The sequence below is a fragment of the Schistocerca nitens genome, chromosome 6 (assembly GCF_023898315.1).
Source record: "Schistocerca nitens isolate TAMUIC-IGC-003100 chromosome 6, iqSchNite1.1, whole genome shotgun sequence".
Taxonomy (NCBI): domain Eukaryota; kingdom Metazoa; phylum Arthropoda; class Insecta; order Orthoptera; family Acrididae; genus Schistocerca; species Schistocerca nitens.
The window spans coordinates 175790707-175813952 of NC_064619.1; the positions used below are offsets into that span (position 1 = coordinate 175790707).

At 41.6% G+C, this 23246-nt stretch overlaps 1 protein-coding gene across 1 annotated transcript in view; it reads right to left on the minus strand.

The window, feature by feature from the left end:
* Window positions 1–1430: 1430 nt before the first annotated feature.
* The window catches only part of LOC126262623 (neuronal acetylcholine receptor subunit alpha-10-like), a 129724-nt gene continuing 107908 nt past the window's right edge, over window positions 1431–23246 (minus strand). The window contains exons 8-9 of the mRNA XM_049959379.1: window positions 18706–18872; window positions 1431–1936 (exon numbers count right to left, since the gene is read on the minus strand). Coding sequence (XP_049815336.1) covers window positions 1805–1936; window positions 18706–18872 — 299 coding nt within the window. The 3' untranslated portion in view covers window positions 1431–1804. The remainder of the gene's footprint in view (window positions 1937–18705; window positions 18873–23246) is intronic.

Genomic DNA, 23246 nt, shown 5'->3' on the forward strand with positions numbered 1-23246 from the left:
AGCGCCTGCTTGCGTGGGAGACGAGCGCGTTACCACCCAGCTAAGCAGGCGGACAAAGTAAGAAGAAATGAGAATGCAAAGACGTCATACCACCTCCTGATGCGATCTCTGAGTAGAGTGAAGGATAAATTTGAAATTACTCATAAAACAAAATATAAAAGAAAACTGATGATGTGTTAGATGACGATCACTTTGGCTAAAGTCACCAGAGAGACAATTCTGACATCGCAGTTGATAATGAAACAAGGCTAAATAAAAATCGACCCATTCATAGGATTTGTCTACCTGCCAAAAGGGTTCGACAATGTAAAATGGTGCAAGATGTTCCAAATTCTGACAAAAATAGAGGTAAGTTATAGGTAGAGACGAGTAATATATAATATGTACTAGAGCGACGAGGGGATAAGAAGAGTGGACGACCAAGAACGAAGTGCTCAGATTAAAAAGGGTATAAAACAGAGATGTAGTTTATCGCCCCTTCTGTCCAATCTATACATCTAAGAAGCAGTAACAAAAATAAAAGAATGGTTCACTAGTGAAATTAGATTTCAAGGTGAAAGTATATCAATGGTACGATTCACTGATGACATTGCCATCCTGAGTGAAAGTGAAGAAGAGTTACATGATCTGCTGAATAGAATGAACAGCCTAAAGAGTACAGAATGTGAACTGAGAGTAAATCGAAGAAAGAGGAAAATAATGATAAGTAGGAAAAATGAGAACAGCGAGAAACTGAACATTAGGACGAAGTGGATGAAGTTAAAGGAATTCTGCTACCTACGCAGCAAAATAATCAATTACGGACAGAGCAAGGGAGAAATCAAAAGCAGAATAGCATTTGCAAAAAGGCCATTCCTGAGCAAGAGAAGTCTAGTATGTATTAAACATAGGCCTTAATCTGAGGAAGGAATTTCTGACAATGTGCATTTGGAACACAACTTCGTATGGTTGTGAAACATGGCCTGCGGAAAAACCGGAACAGAAGAGTATCGAAGCTTTTGAGACGTGTTGCTATAGACGAATGTTGTAAATTAGGTGAACTGATAAGGTATGGAGTGAGGAGGCTCTTCACAGAATCGGAGAGGAAAAGTGTATGAGGAAAACACTGAAAAGGAGAAGTGACTGGATGATAGGACATGTGTTAAGATAACAGGGAATGGCTTCCATGGTACCAGAGGTAGCTTCAGAGGTCAAAAACTGTAGAGGAAGACAGAGATTTGAATACATTCAGCAAATAATTGAGGACTTAGGTTGCAAGTGGTTCTCTGAGATGAAGAGGTTGGCAGAGGAGAGGAATTTGTGGCAGGCTGCATCAAACCAGTCAGAAGGCTGATTAAAAAAAAGGAAATTAAACGTAAATACATTTTGAAAATTATGTCTTTATTTTAATACGAAACCTTGTCAATTTTTTACTGGACAAAGGTGTAGCTCTGTATTTCCCGAAAAGCAAATACATACAAAACACGACTATTACAATATAGTGTTCTTGTTTAATTTAAAAGGTAAATTTAGCATTAAAAAACTTCCAATTAAGTTACTCTCCGTGGTTCACGTACTGTTCAATAGTGTCAAACGTAAAACCTTCATTATTGATTAAGTAGCTAGTCTGACTTACACCACTCTGTTTCTCAGCCGTTGCTATGAAGCTGAATGAATATGCGATATACGCATTTTGTATTCTTTATTGTAGTTTTAGTAACAGCAGATACACGGCAGTGGTTATTGCCGCAGTGTTGGACGGCCGTGTTCACTGCTGGAGCGGAGAGGCGACGGGTGGAAAGACGCCGGCCGCGCCCGGAGTCCGCTAGGGCACCAGAGCGACCAGCAGCGCGAGGCAGGTGAAGCAATAGGCGCAGAAGCAGCAGCGGTCCACCAGCGACGACAGCTGCCGCCACACTGCCGAGCCGCGCGACTGCCGCCGCCCGCCGCTCTCCTCCTGCCAGCAGACGGAGTCCCATTCTCTTAAAATTGTTCATTACTGCTGACACATAAGGGTAGTCATCACTAAAAAGTCACAGTCCCACTACCGAAATCGTGGTGCTGTAACGACTTTGGACTGGTTCAGCAAAGCACTGGAGCATATACTGAGGTGACGAAAGTCAAGGGATAGCGATACACAGATGACGGTAGTGTCACGTTCGCAAGGTATAAAAGTACAGTGCATTGGCGGAGATGTACCTGTGGAAGACTTCCCACATCCTCTTATTCCTCAAACCCAACAAACCCCCCCCCGTCGCCTCTTCCTATCGTCCCATCTGCCTCACCTCCATCTTCAGTAAGGTCTTCGAATCCATCGTCTCCCGCCGTATCCATCAGCACTTTAATCAACACCACCTCCTCCCCCTTACCCAGTGTGGCTTCCGAACCTCCTTCCGACTCCTTAACCTCCTTCACCTTCTCTCCCTCCAGCTTAACTCCCGTAACTCCGCCATCTTTGTTTCCCTCGACCTCCAAAATGCCTCTGACCGTGTATGGTCTCCTATTTAAACTCCAAACCTACGCCCTGCTGATCAATTTTGTCCATCTGGTCGCTTCCTTCCTCTCACGCCGTCCTTCCTATGTCACCCTCCACAACAATAACTCCCGTATCTTTTATCCCACTGCTGTTGTTCCCCAGGGCTGTGTCCTCTCCCCTCTCCTTTATTTCTTGTATGCAGCTGATATGCCCAAGCCACCCCCACCTGTCCACCTTCTCAAGTATGCTGATGACACCGCCTTCCTGGCTCTCTATCCTACGCTTCAACGGTCCCAGCGCACCCTCCAAGTGTTCCTTCATTGAGCTGTCAATAGCACTTATTAAATTTTCCAAGCCTACGAAACATTCCCTGATATTCTGAATGTTTCCTTTCATAGCGACTACGTAACGTTAACTCAAACGCCTCGCGAAATTTTACGCGGACTATTAACCTGGAGAGGGTAAGGCTACTCCACTTGCTCGTTATGTTTCCTCACTGACTCCCTGCGTACACTGTCGAGCTGGGTATTGTTCACTTTACCAAGCACAGAGAATTCAATGTTCGCATTTTTGTGTATGTGAAAGTTATCACGCTTGTTTATTTTTTCAAAGAAATGTACAAGGTCCGTAACACCTGTATTAGTCCATGAATTAATTTGCTGGGCTGACAATCAGACACGAAAAACAATTAGTGCATTTCTTACTTTGCACCCACATAGCCACTTCTGCTTACTGTACACTTTTTTGTTAAACGTTTTCTAACATTCTGCGTGGTGTCTGTTTGTTCTATATCGTGTCTCCCTACCACTTTCGCGCAACGACGCTCTGAGCGTGTTTTTTTAGGGAATTGACTAGTTTGAACCTGGGACCTGTTGCTGGTAAGGAGACGCCAGACCACACATGACATGTAGAATTCAGAAGAGTTCAGTGAGACTAGCGATGATATAATCAAATACTTAATGATTTCAGCGTCAGCTCCACTGCACTCCCTGTAAAAGAATCTTAATACTAACTAAATTTAGTCGAAGGGGTTCAAGGCTTTCCTATTTTTAGTTAGCTGGTAAAATAACGTCGAAAAAGCAGATAAGTTTACCATTGGAAATTTTATTCTACTCACAAAACATTGTTTATAAATTGCACTATTGATAAAAGGAAACGTTTTAATACAGGATGGTAAAAACCAACTGCGTTCAACAAAAATGTGAACGAATATTCCCTGAATGGTTTTCCAAGTTCTACAATGGATCGAAGGATGACCTATGCCATATTACATTTATAAACTAGGTTGAAATTAAGTTTCACAAAAGAGAAAACTATCAAAATGGTCTACAGTGACCCTCAATTATCTTTAATTACTTATCTAACTTGTCGTAAATTACAGTGGCTGATGTGGCTTCTCAATAACTAAATAACAGAAAAATTATTGCGTTTCAGATTTTTACTTCAAGTGGCAAATGTGAACACCATGAGCTTTAATTGACGATCGACACTAGTATTACGCAAAAAGGGGATGTAACAGATGAGACTTCTGCAGTTCTGAGAGAAGCTTTATGCACTGCTATGCGGCATCGCGTGCGTTCATTACCTTGTCGGTGTTCGTCAGGGGGCGGCGAGCAGCACAGCTCCGCTCACCTCGCCGTCTCCGAAGCAACTTCTACCTAACTTCTCCTTACTACCATTTACCGAAGTTGGTTTAAAAAAAAACTATCTGGCTGTGTTTTCATCTGACCAATCAGGGTCTCAATGTTAACCTTAAGCTCCACCTACAAACATTCTGTCTATCCAATGAGAAACGTTATACTTTTCGTGGTGGGGCAATGTTTTTAAAGTTTGCAACGTAACAGAGACGCGAAAAAGTCTCACGGTAAAACTTGCAGCTGGTGTGGTCCTTTTAGCGTTATCGTACGATCTATACCGTTCTTCTGGAGGGCTCTATCTTTTAACATGGGCTGGGGTGGTCCTGATGTAACAGAGACGCGAAAAAGTCTCACGCTAAAAACTTGCGGGTGATGTGGCCCTTTTTGTGTTATCGTAAGATCTATACTGTTCTTCTGGAGGGCTCTAGCTTTTGACATGGGCTGGAGGGTGGTCCTAACGTAACAGAGACGCGAAAAAGTCTTACGCTAAAACTTGCGGGTGGTGTGGTCCTAGCGGTTAGCTGGCGACGTGGGTGTCCATCCGTCCCTTATTGTAGGGCATTCTAACTTAACACGGTTCTGCTCTCCGCTTCTGTTCTCGTTTCTCCCCTCGGAACTGCGTCTGTCTCACAGTGGGAAGGTATGACATGCATTTAGGCATTCTTGTGTTAGTCTGTGGTATTCCATTTGCTCACTCGTTACTCATATTACTTTGGTTAATTTAATGTCACGATTTATTCGGAGCTATGTCACATACTACTGGATTTGCTTATCATGTCAGGGTTTTCATGGAACGTATTGGATTTGCCTGACACCTTACATATCACCACCCTTCGAACTTAATTTTTGTATTGAAGTTAGGCAATGATTGAATCGTTGTCTAAGTCAGTCAAAAATTATTCTGTTGTCTAAATTTTGTTGCCTACTGTTCAGCCACGTTATTCTGTTCTATGCTAGTTTGTATTACTAATTTAAATTTTTATATTCTTCCACATTATAATTAAAAATTACAAGAGAAGAATATTTTTATGCTATTATTAATTTTTAATTATTTTCTTTCTTTATGTAAGTGTGAAGTTTGTATTCTAAGAAGTTTGTTATCGAAAGTGAGGAGTCTTTCATATCGATTTTCTTAGAAATATATTTTTTTTTATAAATGTAGTAATTAAGTAAAAACTATTCCTAACACATTTTCTAAATATCATGTACAAGTAAAATATTTTTGTTTCTAGACACTCATTTCGACATTGTTACACTAACAAATAACAATTATTTCCAAGAATTGCTTTGAAAAAGAAATATACATACACAAGTATTGAGACATTATCCTAACAAATTGTACAAATGTTAAAATAAGGGAAAACATCCAACAAGATAATTTTTTATTCTTTGTTTTTATAAGAAGAAAATAAGTAAAATATAGTTATTCTTTTATTTTTATGAGGAGAAAATAAGTGGCATATAGTTTTAGTGTTTATTATGCCTTACTTTTGTTCTTTATATACTGTCCATTTCAGAACTAATGACTTATTTTTGTCGATAATCTTTTTTTTCATTTAAGTCCATAGTCAATGACTGTTATTTTGTAGTTTATTAGCTGTCTGGTGTGCTTAACTTATTTAGTTTTTCGCACATTTCTTTTGCACAATTCCTACATCACATAATTTGATTTCACACATTCACACAATCCTAAGAATGTTTAAGCATGAGGTTGGCGAATGTTTTTGTGCGAAGGTGATGGACTTGAGCGAGATGGATGTGGGCAAGTATTTGATGTACAGCTTTGTTCGTCGTTCCTTGTTGGCTTTGCAAGTGTGTGTTGCTGTTGAGGTCCCATAATGAAATGGAGCTGTGAGTGCAGGATCTTGTGGTTTGCTGGCTTTGTATGTGTAAAAGTCATCGTTATGTGTCGCTGAAAGCGGTCGTTTTTCGTTGTAATACTTCACAGACGACTAGTTTACAATAGGATAGGGATTTGGGAAGGTATGTCGTCTATTCTTCACCCATCTTCTTTCTTGGTCTCAATCTTGCGAATCTTCAACTTCTGTTCTTCCTGCTTTTTCTCTGCTTCTTACTTCATTCTTGGTTCTTCTCTGGGCAGGATATGGAAATATTTATTGATAACTAGCCGCTTTGAAGTTCTCCTCCTAGTAACAGTTTGATAAATGGTTTGGACATGTCATTTCTACTTTGTGGACGTTTTCTTCAGTTTCGTGCATCAGCGTGCTGTTTAATAGCGGTAGTGTGACTTTTACACATATTTTTTTGCCAGTGGCGTCTTGCCCAAGCGGTCTTCTCGTCGGGCCGTTTTTTGTTTTTTGCTCGCTCCGCTGAGTGGGGGTGCTCAGAGACCCTTCTGGCGTTCGGTGTTTGCTTGTCAGTCCCTGCACCGGTCCCTTCAGCAGTAGATTTACAAGCACCCTTTGTTGGTCTCACTGTCCTTTCCCTTCTCTCAACGCTTCTGCCTTCTAGGAATCGTGTCTTGCTAATTACATCCTTATCTTTCTTGATACTTCTCACGTTGCAACTTGTGGGTCGTTGCATCTCGTCCTTGCTGGAGTTTTTAGAATGGTTCTTACAAAAAGTTTTACTTATAATCATTTAACGTATGTCTAGTACCTACATTGTTTTACGCCTTCTTAAAAGTTTTACAAATTTCGGTGCCCTTTCCATGTTACAATTCTAAGATATTTTGAATCTTAACTTCTAAAAAAATCCTCAAATTCGTTTTTTTTATTTTTTGTGTAGTGTCGTGGTGTATAGCATTTTAGTATTTCATGCTGTTAGACTATCTACACTTTATCCCTTCACCTTAATCTATGGTACTATTGGTGTTATTTTTGTTTTTGTTTTTATTGAAACTACTTTCTTTTTCCCACCTTCCTCTCTCTTCATTCTTCTTTCTCCTGACGATCTTATCTGCAACATAATTTTGAAATATTGTGCTGATTATTTACCAGTAATAAAATTAATCTTCAAACTTGTACTGAAAGTGTTTAATACTGCCAGTCTTAGGTAAAAATACATCTGCTTTATCTCGTAAAATACCCTCTAATTCTCTTTTACTGTGTTCCGAAATACCTTGAACTTATTGCAGTTTTTCGTCGATTTCTTTATGGACTTCTAACATGAGTTGAGGCGACTCCCCCTTTTGTGCATACCATTCTAATTCTTAATCCTCTTTATCTCGCATCATTCTTAATTGTTTGTTTATAACTGGTATTTCTTCTAATTTTAGCTTTTGCTCAAAGAGAAGTGTGACATTCCCGAATGTTACGCTACCTTTCCCCATATCTATTGTCGCTCGTCTCTCATTTAAAAAATCTGCACCTATAATCAAATCTACAGTTAGTTTAGGTATAATCACGAAGTTGGCTTCGATCTTTTGACCTTGGCACGAAAGAGTTAATCTTGTTTGTCTCGTAACTTCCGCAGCATTGTTTCTAATAGGACCTCTTACTTTAATCTTACATGTTTTCAGAACTGGCAATTCCTCATTGGCATTACACTGCATGAATAAATTTTCTGAGATCGCAGTCAGTTCACTTCCGCTATCAATTACAATATTGACTGGGATATGCTTTACCATGGCCTTCACAATTGGTTGAATTTGAAAGGGTTGGTTCTGTTCTTCTTCTTCTTGCATCAACGAATCCTCCACTGAATCATACATGAGTCTTTTTAGGAATTTCCCTTGTGAATTCGAACTTTCTGTAGGATAAGCTTCGACTGGTACTTCTCTCTCTTTTATTTGCTCTTCACTATTTCTTCCTTCATTTACGCTTTCTTCAACATCCTCTACTTTTTCCTCATCCTCGTCTATCTTCTCCTTCTTCGTCGCTACTTCCACATAATCGCATCTAAATGCTCTAATTATCGCTTCATAACTTCCTTCATTATATACGTTGGGTTGTGTGCCCACTCGTAACTTATTTTCAACTTCTGTCGACTGCGCATTATCCTCATTGAATTCGCTTTCCCTGGTTTCCATCTCAAATAGCTCTGCAATAGTCATTACTTCGTCCTTTCCTCCTACATTCGTTGTGCATGCCTCTGGTAATTCATCTTCCTCGTCAGTATTCTCCCAATTAATTTCGTCCCAACACGATATTGTTATTTTCTTGTCTTCGTTTTCATCTGGTCCCTGCGGATTTGTTTCTTCCTTCTTCTCTTCTCGTGATAAGATTTTTTACTTCTCTGTTCAAGGTGCTGCAATCGTCGTGGGTCGGTGCGTCATTCTCTTTGGCATGGGCGCTTAGCTGTCAATTCGAACGTTTATCGGGGTTTGGTGGTCTTACATCCACCTCTTCTACCTGTATTTTCTTTTCTTGTTCAGCTTGTTGATAGTGGATTCTTTGTTGATAATTTGTCGGTCTATTGGTTCTCCAGTACCCGTTCCGGCTGTCGTTATTCCCTCTCTAATAGTTGTTGCCGTTCCTGGGTGAATTATAGTTATTGCCATATTCTCTTCTAAATCCATAACCGGTTCTTTGTTGAAATCTATTGTCGTTTCTTGGTGCGAAGTTATCACATGGTTCGTAATTATTGTTTCTTCGTACTGTGTCTTGTGGATTCCACTGCTTTTTGCTTTCGTTTTCACGTGCGCTTCGTCTTTTTCTTGCGTCATCTTCCGAAAATATGAACTCTAGTTCCCTTAGAATACCTTTAAATGCTTCGACGTCATTGCCTCCGCGACCTACTAATGATTGCTGGTATTTCAATGGTAGCTTCATCGCGCATAATTTAATCAACTCTCCGTCACTGTATGGTACATCTAGGCATTGATTTTTCTTTGCCATTAATTCGAAAAATTTCACGGGACTCTTCTCTCCTGAATTTTCAAAATATGGGTTCTGTAATAATTCGTACTTCACTCTGTTCTGTGCTTCGCTGGACCAATATCGTGAGAGAAACTTCTCTCTGAAATCTTCGTACGATCGGTATGTCGCTGCAACGTTCTGCGTGGTTTCTGCGACTGTTCCTGACATGTGTGCACATATAAAGTCTAATTTGTGTGCTAGCGTCCAGTGTTCTGGTGATCCTACTCGGAATTGATCAATAAAAGTTCGTGGATGTAATGAGTTTCCTTCTCGAAAGTGTTGAAATTTTCTGACTGTGAGGAAATGTTCGTTGTCGTACTTCGTCATAGTTCCATATGAAATTCGCGATTCTTCGCCACTTTTATTTCTGATCATTTCTCCCGTCTTTCTTTCCGGTTGTGGTAGATCCATTGGATATTGTCCACTGTAACTTTCGCCTACCCTTGCGTAGTATCGTTGGAGTGGTACGCAATAATTTTCTTCCATCGGTTGTGAACGTGTAGCTGAATGCATTGCACTTTACTCTTCGCGACCTGGCTTTCCATTGTCAGGTATTGGTTCGGTATCTTGTCTGGCTAACTTTGCTGCTTCATTGCACGATCCAAACTGTCTTGAAACATACATTTGTGGTTCCGCATGTGTTTCTGATGCCATTTGTTCATCAAGCATTTCGAAACGTGTTTGTTGCTGTGCAGGCTGTCTGATTTCACGTATGTTACTTTCCGCCTGTGATTGGAATCGCAAATGTGTAATATCTTCGTTAATTGCTTGTTTTTCCGGTGCTGTTACAGATACGGATGTGATTGCAGACTCTGTGCTTGTTCGATCCTGTTCACTACGCTCTTCAATGGTTTGCAACAACTCTGTTCGCAATTTCTGAAATTGTTGCTTCGTTTGCGCTTCTATTTTGACTATGCGGTTATCATATCTTTTCAGCGCTGCTTTTGTGATACGTTTGTGAAGCACACTGTTTTCAACAATTTCACGCGCTGTACCTGCTGCTTGTCTAGTAATTACGTTTATCTGTTTCTCTAGTTTCTTGACTTCTCCCTGGGTGTTGTTACGTAATGTTTTGATCTCGTCCTGAATGTCATTACGCAATGTTTGTACGTCCACTTGTACCTTGTCAATGTCTGTTCTCAATTGATTGTGACCTGTTATTAAGTTTCCTATCACTTCTCGAGATTCTTTTGCCTCGTCTTCGATATGACTTAGGTGTAACTGAATTTTTTTGTTTTGTTCTTTAATCTCACGCATTTGTCTCGTGATTTCTGCAATTTGGTTCGTCGTTTCTGCATTCTGAATTTTAATTTGGTTCGCAATTTCTTTATTTTGTCTTGACATGGTTTCCGTTATTAATTGTAATAATTCTGCCAGATTGGTGGGTCCTATTGCGTTTTCTTCCGACGTCCTACGCTCTGTGTTTTCGCCCAAGTGTTGGTTTGCAACCGATTGCATTGATCTGTGCGGTGACACGTTTCTGCTCGAATTTCTTGTACTCTGTGGTGAGGGAACTCTGATTACTTGTACTATGGGTTCTACGTATTCAAGACGCAAGTTAGAATCCTCATCGACTGTCTCTCTACTTTCCTGCTCCTTTGTCGTATGCTGACTTATGTTTCCTATGCCTTGACGTACATTATCCTCTATTCTCTGTCCATTTTCATGCTGGGTCTCTACCTCAGTTCGGTCAAGGTCTCGATCTTCCATTGCTAATCTTTCCGAATCCCTTATTTTCTGTTATTTTGTAGTCTCTATTGTATACTTTCTTACTATCTATCGCTGCAGCTACTGTTTTCGACTATTTATAAGGTCCAAAAAAAATTTTTTTATTACGGTAATTTTTCAACAGGATATTTTTCTGACCTAGTTAGGCATGTGGTCGACCTTCAATCATGGTATTTTACCATCCTGGCAGGGTCGCCATTTTCAAACATTCTGCGTGGTGTCTGTTTGTTCTATATCGTGTCTCCCTACCACTTTCGCGCAACGACGCTCTGAGCGTGTTTTTTAGGGAATTGACTAGTTTTAACCTGGGACCTGTTGCTGGTAAGGAGACGCCAGACCACACATGACATGTAGAATTCAGAAGAGTTCAGTGAGACTAGCGATGATATAACCAAATACTTAATGATTTCAGCGTCAGCTCCACTGCACTCCCTGTAAAAGAATCTTAATACTAACTAAATTTAGTCGAAGGGGTTCAAGGCTTTCCTATTTTCAGTTAGCTGGTAAAATAACGTCGAAAAAGAAGTTAAGTTTACCGTTGGAAATTTTATTCTACTCACAAAACATTGTTTATAAATTGCACTATTGATAAAAGGAAATGTTTTAATACAGAATGGTAAAAACCAACTGCGTTCAACAAAAATGTGAACGAATATTCCCTGAATGGGTTTCCAAGTTCTACAATGGATCGAAGGATGACCTATGCCATATCACATCTATAATCTAGGTTTGAATTAAGTTTCACAAAAGAGAAAACTATCAAAATGGTCTACAGTGACCCTCAATTATCTTTAATTACTTATCCAACTTGTCGTAAATTACAGTGGCTGATGTGGCTTCTCAATAACTATATAACAGAAAAACCCTCATCGCGTTTCAGATTTTTACTTCAATTGGCAAATGTGAACACCATGAGCTTTAATTGACGATCGACACTAGTATTACGCAAAAAGAGGGTGTAACAGATGATACTTCTGCAGTTCTGAGTGAAGCTTTATGCGCTGCTATGCGGCATCGCGTGCGTTCATTACCTTGTCGGTGTTCGTCAGGGGGCAGCGGGCAGCACAGCTCCGCTCACCTCGCCGTTCGTTGGTTTGTGGGATTAAAGAGACCAGACTGCAACGGTCATCGGTCCCTACCTCGCCGTCTCCGAAGCAACTTCTAACTAACTTCTCCTTTCTACCATTTACCGAAGTTGGTTTAAAAAAAACTATCTGGCCGTGTTTTCATCTGACCAATTAGGGTCTCAATGTTAACCTTAAGCTCCGCCTACAAAAATTATGTCTATCCAATGAGAAACGTTATACTTTACGTGGTGGGGCAATGTTTTTAAAGTTTGGAACGTAACAGAGACGAGAAAAAGTCTCATGCTAAAAACTTGCAGCTGGTGTGGCCCTTTTTGTGTTATCGTAAGATCTATACTGTTCTTCTGGAGGGCTCTAGCTTTTAACATGGGCTGGGGGGTGGTCCTGGTGGTTAGCTGGCGACGTGGGTGTCCATCCGTCCCTTATTGTAGGGCTTTCTAACTTAACACGGTTCTGCTCTCGGCTTCTGTTCTCGTTTCTCCCCTCGGAACTGCGTCTGTCTCACAGTGGGAAGGTATGACATGCATTTAGGCATTCTTGTGTTAGTCTGTGGTATTCCATTTGCTCACTCGTTACTCGTATTACTTTGGTTAATTTAATGTCACGATTTATTTGGAGCTATGTGACATACTACTGGATTTGCTTATCATGTCAGGGTTTCCATGAAAGGTGTTGGATTTGCCTGACACCTTACAGTTTGTTGTAGTCATGCTTAATTGATTTCGTCACTTTCTCAATCAACAGATCTCGTCTGGGAGGCCCTAGTTCTTAACGTGTTGTGGTACTTTTTTTTTTTTTTTAGCACTTAAAATAGATTCATCAGAGATCATGTCGACACTGCACACGAAAGCCGATTCACTGTTTCGTGTTCGTACTCTCACTCACACAGTAAACAACCAACGTCAAACTTTTGAAACGTCCCCTTAAAAAATTATAAATGAGTGTGCTTATAAACTTCTACGTCATTTGATACAGAGACATCTGAGTAAAACTGAACGTACTAAGACATTTCTCTCTTTACTTATTTTGACACAATATTAAAAGCACAATGCAATCTGACTTTCAATAATCCCCAGAAAAGAATGGCCCTGACTAACAATAACCTATACTTTTCATGAATCACTCACCTCATAAAAATCTTCGTTACTCGAACTACTGCAATACAGCGAGCGCCAATACTGCCAGCTAAATAAAAGTTTCTATCTACGGAAGGCACTAACTATTGATAGACATAGTTAGCAAATGAAAGACTTTGATAGAGAACAAACAATGTATTTACCTTAATAATGTTCAAAAGTCATCATATATGATATCCAGTCTTATAAATTTCCTTTTTCTGACGGACACACGTCCATATCGCCGATCTCAAAACTCTGGCATCTCTGTCCCCACATTCACCACTGCTGGCGGCTCACCTCCAACTGCACAACGCTACGCACTGTTCACATCCAACTGCCCAACAGTATAATAGCGAATATTCCAACAATGCCAACCAGCCACAGACTGCATCATCGCCCGCTTTCGGTTAGTAATGGCCATTCTCAGTTCGAATCATCATCAGGCCGTGTCCAACACATGTTTTCTGCATTAAGCAGAACCATCTCTGAAAGTCGAGTTACGTAAGAACTTGAAGATGTCTATTACTTTGCAAAGCCAACTAAAGTAAGGCTTTGGAAGTCACCTTTCTTTAACCTTAGTGTGTTCCAACCAATTAGAACCCAGTTATATAAATTTTTATTACTGTTTCCAGAAGGGGTATTGCGAGTTCGCTGACTTCATTCTATGTGGCCAAAATAGTTCATTCTAAATTCCCTAAATGCATTTTAGCAAACACCAAGTTCGTTTTTCATATTATGTTAATCTAAAAAGTACATGTCTGAATGAAGAAACTCTTCTTTCACAGTGAAATTTCCTCACACTACGTTGCACACCAGCATAACGTGGTTTTTAATATCCACTGAGCCATTCTTTCCTATTTCAATCAATGTTTGCCCTAAATTTAGAAAGCCTATATATTGCAAAATGGCCAGAAGTCCATTGCACACATTTCTGCATGCTTGTCAGTCACTAAGTCTTTGTCCTGTTTCAGAATATTTCTGGAATGAGAAAAGTGACGCTCAAACTTACAAATATGTCGTAACATGCTCGAGGTTCCCGAATAAGTAACTTTTTACACAATTTGCACCTACCGATGTATTAGAAGCTACCTCTTACACACCCGGAAACTCTTCCCCTGCTGGACATCGGCTCTGTTTCATGACTGACGTGTATTCCCCAGTTCTTAATTTCTCCACAGTCTCCTTTACGTTTGGTTTGTTCATTTTCCTGCTCCCACTGCTATAATAAATGAACTCCAGTGAAGCTACCTACACAAACATTTTCCTGGCTAATCACGTTGGATTGACAGCACAATCGGTCGTGAGGTTCAGCAGGCTGAACCGGTCCCTAGGAAATCACCACGCTTGTGGAAACCCAAGCTGGCCTGCTTTAACCATTGCGCTGCGGTGCACATATATTCTTGTGTCTCCGCTGCGACAGGTTGATCTGCTTTTTGACTGCGGCGGAGGTAGGGGCAGGCAGGCTGGAAGGACAATTTGTACATCTCTGCAGTATACATCGCCCTTAGTGGTAGCGGGGTCTCAAGGTTTCCGCCACGCGCCGAATCGCTACCGGACTTGTTAACAACGATCGATCTGCTTCAGTTCCAGTGCGATGGAAAACTTTGCATAACGTAGCACCCCTTGTGTCTCGTAGGGCCCCACTTTGCTTCGATTGCTGATTAAATGTGAAGGTGATTATTTCCGCATAAATTAGCGGACTGGAATTTGCGGTAAATTGTTTAGTTAACCGAGACCCAGTGGTCATACAAATCTCTGTAACTGCATTTGAGTCGAAATGGTTCAAATGGCTCTAAGCACTATGGGACTTAACATCTGAGGTCATCAGTCCCCTAGACTTAGAACTACTTAAACCTAACTAACCTAAGGACATCACACACATCCATGCCCCAGGCAGGATTCGAACCTGCGACCGTAGCAGCAGCGCGATTCCAGACTGAAGCGCGTAGAACCGCTCGGCCACAGCGGCCGGCCATTTGAGTCGCTGTTTGACATTGGGTACAAGGTTTTTTTGAATCAGTGTGTTATTTGATGTTGGCCAGAAGATAGAGTTCTACAAGTAGTTTATTACTTTAAACATAGTTATTATACCTTAGCACCCTTCCCTTGATTGCTAATAACTAATACAGTATGAAACCAGTTAATGGTTCTTGTATTTTATGCTGTAGTTGCCAAAGACTGCTGACGGACTTGGCTCAGTTTTAGTGACAGTTTAAAGATCGGTGCGAGTTTGACATTATTTGAAGTCAGTCCATTAAGCCATTAATCCTCTGTCCGTGAGACAATTGTTCAAGCTGCAAGTGAGTGCTTTACTTGCTTGAAAATAAATTAACTTAAAAGACTGATTTTTTGTTCTTGAGCTATAGCTGTTGGAGACTGAATTGGTGCTTGTGTTGATATTTTACTTGTGATTTTTGTGGTTGTAATCACTTAAATAATGAATTTACTTGTAAATGGTAACTGGAAGCACATCCCTTCTGGGTGATATCTGATTCGATTTTTTGAGTGAAAATAAGTTTTAGAAATCTGCACACGTCTCAGCCCAGCAGAGCCACTCCGAATGCTAGTTCCGCTACAGAAAGGTAATTCACATACGAAAGAGAGAGATAACAAAACTTTCGTTTGGCCAAATATTCACTATCGTACGTCATTCGGCGTCCTTAACAGGTTATATGCGCGATTCATCATGTTTTTGTTTAGTTAACAAGAGAGTGTTTTAGCAGCTCACAGCTGCTATGGCAGACGCTACAAGAGAGGCAATCTACATCGCTAAGAGCATTACTTAGAAAAGTCAGACAACTCAGGTGTTTAAGCGAGTCAAGAAAGGTTCATCTTCCATTTCGCTTAATAATCTTGACGCTAAAATTAGAGAAATTCGGGTGCATACAGACGGGTACCGGCATCTTTCCCACATGCCATCCGTGAATGGAATAAGAAACGAAGAAAATGTTACCACAGCGACCGTCACGAAAATAGGCACCACAAGATCATCTCACCGTCTTTCATCAATGCCAATAGTGGTTATTTCAAATGTTAGTAAAAATTTCGAAAAAACATTAGACATCTCTGTTTTTGGTATTGAATATGGTGGTGTAGTTTCCAAAATAAAATTCTTGCCAGATGCTACGAAAAAAATTAAAATTAACGTTACAATAAATTTTGAAAAAAAAAATTCTTTTACTTAACCTTTGGAAAAAAGAGAATCAATTTGAACTGAAAATAGCATATGAACATTCTCAAAGTTTATAGATGCATGTGATACATATTTTATCAGAAAAACTAAATGGTGTCCGAGATGGAAAACAAAATACCGTAAGAAGTGTAAACTGTTCAGCATGGTAACGATGATTGTCGGTGATGAATTAGCGTTCTGTTGGACGATTTCCAGCAACAAAGTTGCTAAGAATACTATCGAATTAATTTTGGTAAAATCTGAGACATTGTAATTATCATGTCACATATGAATGCATTTTATTTGTGACAGACCCCGTGCGCGACAGCACGCATATACTAGCGTGCTGCCACCAGGATTTTAGTTCCTACAGTACGCCTGGGTAGGACCGAAAATACTCCCTATCTCTCATAAATTTATTTGCTGCTCATACTGACCCTTCGTCACTTCACCCATCGTTCATATTTCCGATGTGCTCTGTACAAAAGTAAATGTAGCCACTTTCAGGCCAATATTTCCGTTGACGTCGAGCAAGATACATTTTCGCCTGTGGTTTTGTAAAACCCAAGTTTTATCGAAGTATACTAAAAGACTGTTGTACTCAGCAAGCAGTAACTTCATTTTACACTAAACGTCGTTCTTGCTGCAAAAATGTCTTTGCAAAATGGTTCAAATGGCTCTGAGCACTATGGGAGTTAACTTCTAAGGTCATCAGTCCCCTAGAACTTAGAACTACTTAAACCTAACTAACCTAAGGACATCACACACATCCATGCCCGAGGCAGGATTCGAACCTGCGACCGTAGCGGTCGCGCGGTTCCAGACTGTAGCGCCTTTAACCGCTTGGCAACCACGGCCGGCAATGTCTTTGCAGACCACTAAAAAATTTTGTTCGTCGTTATACTTTCTGAATTAAAAAAAAACAAGTGAGCGGGGAAGTCAAAGAACAGATGTCTCTAAGCCACAATAATTAATTTTTATCACGGAGATAACTCTGCATTTTTATAGCCGTCCGATACTCTCCTCTGTCGCAGTATAGATGTACACTTCTGTACATTACTTATTTGTCAAAATCGTCAAATTGCGTTATTTACATTTTCATTTCTACCCCTTTCTTTGAAAATCAAAAATGGTTCAAATGGCTCTGAGCACTATGGGACTTAACATCTGAGGTCATCAGTCCCCCAGAACTTAGAACTACTTAAACCTGACTAACCTAAGGACATCACACACATCCATGCCCGAGGCAGGATTCGAACCTGCGACCGTAGTGATCGCGCGGTTCCAGACTGAAGCGCCTAGAACCTCACGGCCACAGCGGCCGGCGGAGAATCTGCCTTCATGCAGACACTCTGCCGATGTAACTAAACCGTTGATACGGAATATAGTCGATTCGGAAATGCCACAAAATTTTGTTTTCATTTTAAGAAACTTTGATCAAAATTTGTGTTATTGGTCCGTTTTTCACTGTTGACCAGATCAGTAAAATGCGTCTTAAATACGTTCGAGACGACAATTTTACATTGTTTTCAAAAGTCTTTGCGGCTTTTAAGCACGCCTTCCACAGTAGCGCTACATGCGGTCCCTTCCTCATGCATTTCTCTCACTAGTAACACACTCCAATGCACCGTTCCGTGAAAGACTGAAACCGCAAGTCAACGCACGATATAACACGGAAACAGAGGACATTCAGCTGGCCCTACCTAAGGCACTTTTAACAGAGTATTTGCGGCAACAAAGCTACGAGGCGTGTTTTTAAGTAAGTACCGTTTTGAAATTTAAAAAAGACGTACTACGAAATCTCAATAATTTTGTTTTTACATGAAAGCCTGTACCTTAATCTACTCACTGACGCCATTACAGTCCGATTCTTCTTTGTTTACGTTGTGTACCGTGTTTAAATTGCCTCCGATAACTGTGAGTCCCGCCGACTGTTAAGAACGGGCTGTTATAAGATTTCTTAGTGCTAAAGGCCTAAAAGCGATCGATATTCATCGTGAGATCTGTGCAGTTTACGGAGAAAACATTATGAGTGATGGAATGGTAAGAAAGTGGGTGAGAGCATTTAAAGATGACCGCACAAATGTGCATGATGAACAACGGAGTGGGCGTCCTTCGGTCGTTAATGAAAGTTCGGTGCAGGAAGTGGACAATAAGTGAGAGAAAACAGACGCTTTACGATTTCCTCCTTGCGGGATGACTTTCTTAATGTTTCTCGTAGTGAAGAAACACCTGGGCGGTCAGCGTCTTCAAGACGATGAGGAAGTCTAAACAGTGGTGATGCAGTGGTTAACAAGTCAGGCGGCAGACTTCTATGAGGAGGGTATTCAAAAACTGGTACAACATTATGACAAGTGCCTCAATATTGACCGAAATTATGTAGAAAAGTAGATTAAGGTACAGGCTTTCATGTAAAAATAACATTATTGAGATATCTTAGCACGTCTTTTTTTAATTTCAAAACGGTACTTACTTAAAAAAACACGCCTCGTATCAGGCAGGCGAATCACAGCGCTTATGGCCGGCGGACTGCAGAGAGGGGGGGGGGGGGGTGACCTCGAAGATTTCGTGACGGCCACACCATCCGGAGGTTTGCGTTGAAGGACCGGTACGCTTATACATTGCCTTGAGATCTTTCGCACGGTTCATAATAATTTCCTTCACTTTCACAAGCAGCGTCCTGCACATACCCGAGGCTGCGCCATCAGAGAGAGACCGTAGGGCCAGGTGGGCACCTGGTCGAGCAGCGCCGCCACGCAGCTGGGAGCCTCCACCTCCGACTGGATGAGGGCGCGCATCACCACGGCCAGCACCAGCGCCACGCAGGCCATCACCAGCGAGTCCCGGTACAGCAGCACTGCCACAGTCAACACAAACACTATATACACCTACTGACCAAACACACCAACCAGTATACATTTCTTATGGCACTATACAGGGTCGTCCATTGATATTGACCAGGCCAAATATCTCACGAAATAGGCATCAAACGAAAAAAACTACAAAGAACGAAAGTTGTCTAGCTTGAAGGGGGAAACAAGACGGCGCTATGGTTGGCCCGCTGGATGGCGCTGTCATAGGTCAAACGGATAACAACTACGTTTTTTTCTTTTAAATCGGAACCCCCCCCCCATTTTTTATTACATATTCGTGTAGTAAGTAAAGAGATATGAATGTTTTAGTTGGACCACTTTTTTCGCTTTGTCACATATGGCGCTGTAATAGTCACAAACGTAGTAGTAGGTGGTATCACGTAACATTCCGCCAGTGCGGACGGTATTTGCTTCGTGATACATTACCCGTATTAAAATGGACCGTTCACCAATTGCGGAAAAGGTCGATATCGTGTTGATGTATAGCTATTGTGATCAAAATGCCCAACGGGCGAATGCTATGTATGCTGCTCGGTATCCTGGACGACATCATCCTAGTGTCCGAACCGTTCGCAGGATAGTTACGTTATTTAAGGAAACAGGAAGTGTTCAGCCACATGTGAAACGTCAACCACGACCTGCAACAAATGATGATGCCCAAGTAGGTGTTTTAGCTGCTGTCGCGGCTAATCCGCACATCAGTACCAGACAAACTGCGCGAGAATCGGGAATCTCAAAAACGTCGGTGTTGAGAATGCTACATCAACATCGATTGCACCCGTATCATATTTCTATGCACCAAGAATTGCATGGCGACGACTTTGAACGTCGTGTACAGTTCTGCCACTGGGCACATGAGAAATTAAGGGACGATGACAGATTTTTTGCACGCGTTCTATTTAGCGACGAAGTATCATTCACCAACAGCGGTAACGTAAACCGGCATAATGTGCACTATTGGGCAACGGAAAATCCACGATGGCTGGGACAAGTGGAACATCAGCGACCTTGGAGGGTTAATGTATGGTGCGGCATTATGGGAGGAAGGATAATTGGGCCCCATTTTATCGATGGCAATCTAAATGGTGCAATGTATGCTGATTTCCTGTGTAATGTTCTACCGATGTTACTACAATATGTTTCAATGCATGACAGAATGGCGATGTACTTCCAACATAATGGATGTCCGGCACATAGCTCGCGTGCGGTTGAAGCTGTATTGAACAGCATATCTCATGACAGGTGGATTGGTCGTCGAAGCACGTTCACCGGATCTGACGTCCCCGCGGATTTCTTATTGTGGGGAAAGTTGAAGGATATTTGCTATCGTGATCCACCGACAACGGCTGACAACATGCGTCAGCGCATTGTCAATGCATGTGCGAACATTACGAAAGGCGAACTACTCGCTGTTGAGAGAAATGTCGTTACACGTATTGCCAAATTCATTGAGGCTGTGGACATCATTTTGAGCATTTATTGCATTAATGTGGTATTTACAGGTAATCACGGTGTAACAGCATCCTTTCTCAGAAATGATAAGCTCACAAAGGTACAGTAATCACATCGGAACAACCGAAATAAAATGTTCAAACGTACCTTCGTTCTGTATTTTAATTTAAAAAACCTACCTGTTACCAACTGTTCGTCTAAAATCGTGAGCCATATGTTTGTGACTATTACAGCGCCATCTATCACAAAGCGAAAAAAGTGGTCCAACTAAAACATTCATACTTCTTTACGAACTACACGAATATGTAATAAAAATGGGGGCTCCTATTTAAAAAAAAACGCAGTTGATATCCGTTTGACCTATGGCAGCGCCATCTAGCGGGCCAGCCATAGCGCCATCTGGTTTCCCCCTTCAAGCTAGACAGGTTTCGTTCTTTGTAGCTTTTTCGTTTGATGCTTATTTCGTGAGATATTTGGCCCGGTCACGATCAATGGACCACCCTGCACACTGAGGTGACAGAAGTATCGTGTCCGACCTCCTTTTGCCCGCTGTAGTGCACCAGCTCGACGTGGCATGGACTCAACAATATGTGGGTAGTCCCCTGCACATATATTGAGTATGCAGCCTCTACAGCGGTCCATACTTTCGAAAGTGTTGGCGCTGCAGGATTTCATGTACTACCTAACGTCGCGATTATATACCATAAATATTCGATGGGATTCCTGTCGGGCGATGTGTGTGGCCTAATTGTCCGCTCGAACTGCCCAGAATGTTATCAAAATCAATCGCGAACAATGTGGCCCGGCGAAATAGCGCATTGTCATCAATAAAAATTCCATCGCCGTTTACTGCAAATGGTCTCCAAGTAGCCGAACATAACCACTTCCAGTCCTCCTTAGGACCGGAGGACCCAATCCAGACACACCCCAGACCATTATGGGCCCACCATCAGCTTACACAGTGCCTTGTTGACAACTAGGGTCCATGGCTTCGTGGGATCCGCGCCGCATCCGAACGGCCTGACGTGCGTTACCTTTTTTCACATCAGTGTCTCGCGAACGCTGTAGTTTTCCTCCATTAACAGTGTTACGCATAAGCTCTATGCACTTTATTAAAATGTACCCGAGTTACTACGAAGGGAATATTAACTATTATAACGCGATTAACTCAGTGGAGAAACACATTAAATGTGTTCCACTTGGTGATTCTTTCTAACAGTGCTTAGTCGTAGAAACAGATAATACAGGTGATTTTAGGTCTTAAAGAAAGAACTACGATTGTCCGACGATATAATGTATTAGGTAATTGAAGGAAGCTATGTTGAAAATACGGCCTTGCCGCAGTGGATACACCGGTTCCCGTGAGATCACCGAAGTTAAGCGCTGTCGAGCGTGGTCGGCGCTTGGATGGGTGACCACTCAGGCCGCCATGTGCTGTTGCCATTTTTCGGGGTGCACTCAGCCTCTTGATGCCAATTGAGGAGCTACTCGACCGAACAGTAGCGGCTTCGGTCAAGAATACCATCATAACGACCGGGAGAGCAGTGTGCTGACCCCACACCCCTCCTGTCCGCATCCTCCACTGAGGATGACACGGCGGTCGGATGGTCCCGGTAGGCCACTCGTGGCCTGAAGACGGAGTGCTTATGTTGAAAATACCGATGGTTACTAAGGTGTGCCACTTAATTTGCTTTCAATTGCAGTCATCCACAGCTGTGTCATCCTCAGCCACAGCCGCTTCATTAAATCCGTATGCATAAACAATGAAACAAGTACTTATTCATCTTCACAGCTGTCTAAATTTTCAACATTGCCTTTAAATGGTTAATATCTGTGGAGCATCACTTATTGAAAATATATGAGGGATCTTATCATTTAAATCAAAAAGTGTTTGCGAAAGTCGAGTCGCAATAGAAGGATGTATCCACGTGTGAACTTACAGTGGTTGGTGAATGAATGTCTACACTGAAACAGCACAGTGAAAAAGCATCGTTTATTGTTTTGAGTTGAAACTGTCAATAGTACCCACCCGAAAACCCTACTTATCACACATACTTTCCATTACAGATGCAAGTTGTCACTTTTCATCGATTCACGGCGTACTCTTTAATCCTCAAAAGACTAATCAGTTTTCCAAACACTCCTATCTAACATGACATTTGGTGGCACGAAAATATTAACATTTTCATATGTTCCATTTTCCAAATTTTTTAGACGTGAATGATTGTGATATTGTCAATATTGTGACCAAAAAAGATGAAGATTTTCCTCTACTATTTGTTAAACTAGCTAAGTATCAGTGTGCGTTTCATTCCCAATTTTCGAGTCGTAGTTAAAGCGAAATACGTATATCAAAGATCCAAAACTCCCGAACAAAGAAGCAGTCCTGAATACTGCATAGATGTTGTCGGACTGTCAGCAGAAAAAAATGGAATTAACTGTCATTAGCTTTAGCGACTCAAATACCAATGCGCACTGCAGTAGACATCGCGAAACCAGTGCACAGACAAGGTCGTTAAATGCGACGTCCGTTACGAGGACTTGCATTCATATGCCGTCCCTTGGCAGCCGTGGCAGAACTAAAGTCGAATGCCACTGAATGGGCGAGGTTCAAAATGGCTCTGAGCACTATGGGACTCAACTTCTGAGGTCATCAGTCCCCTAGAACTTAGAACTAGTTAAACCGAACTAACCTAAGGACATCACACACATCCATGCCCGAGGCAGGATTCGAACCTGCGATCGTAGCGGTCTCGCGGTTCCAGACTGAAGCGCCTAGAACCGCACGGCCACTTCGGATGGCGAATGGGCGAGGCTAGAGATCGCAAGGTATGCGTTGCAACAGGATCCCTGATAAGACAAGGACACTACACAGCTTGTTTCGTTCTCTTGAAGGGTAATTCTCA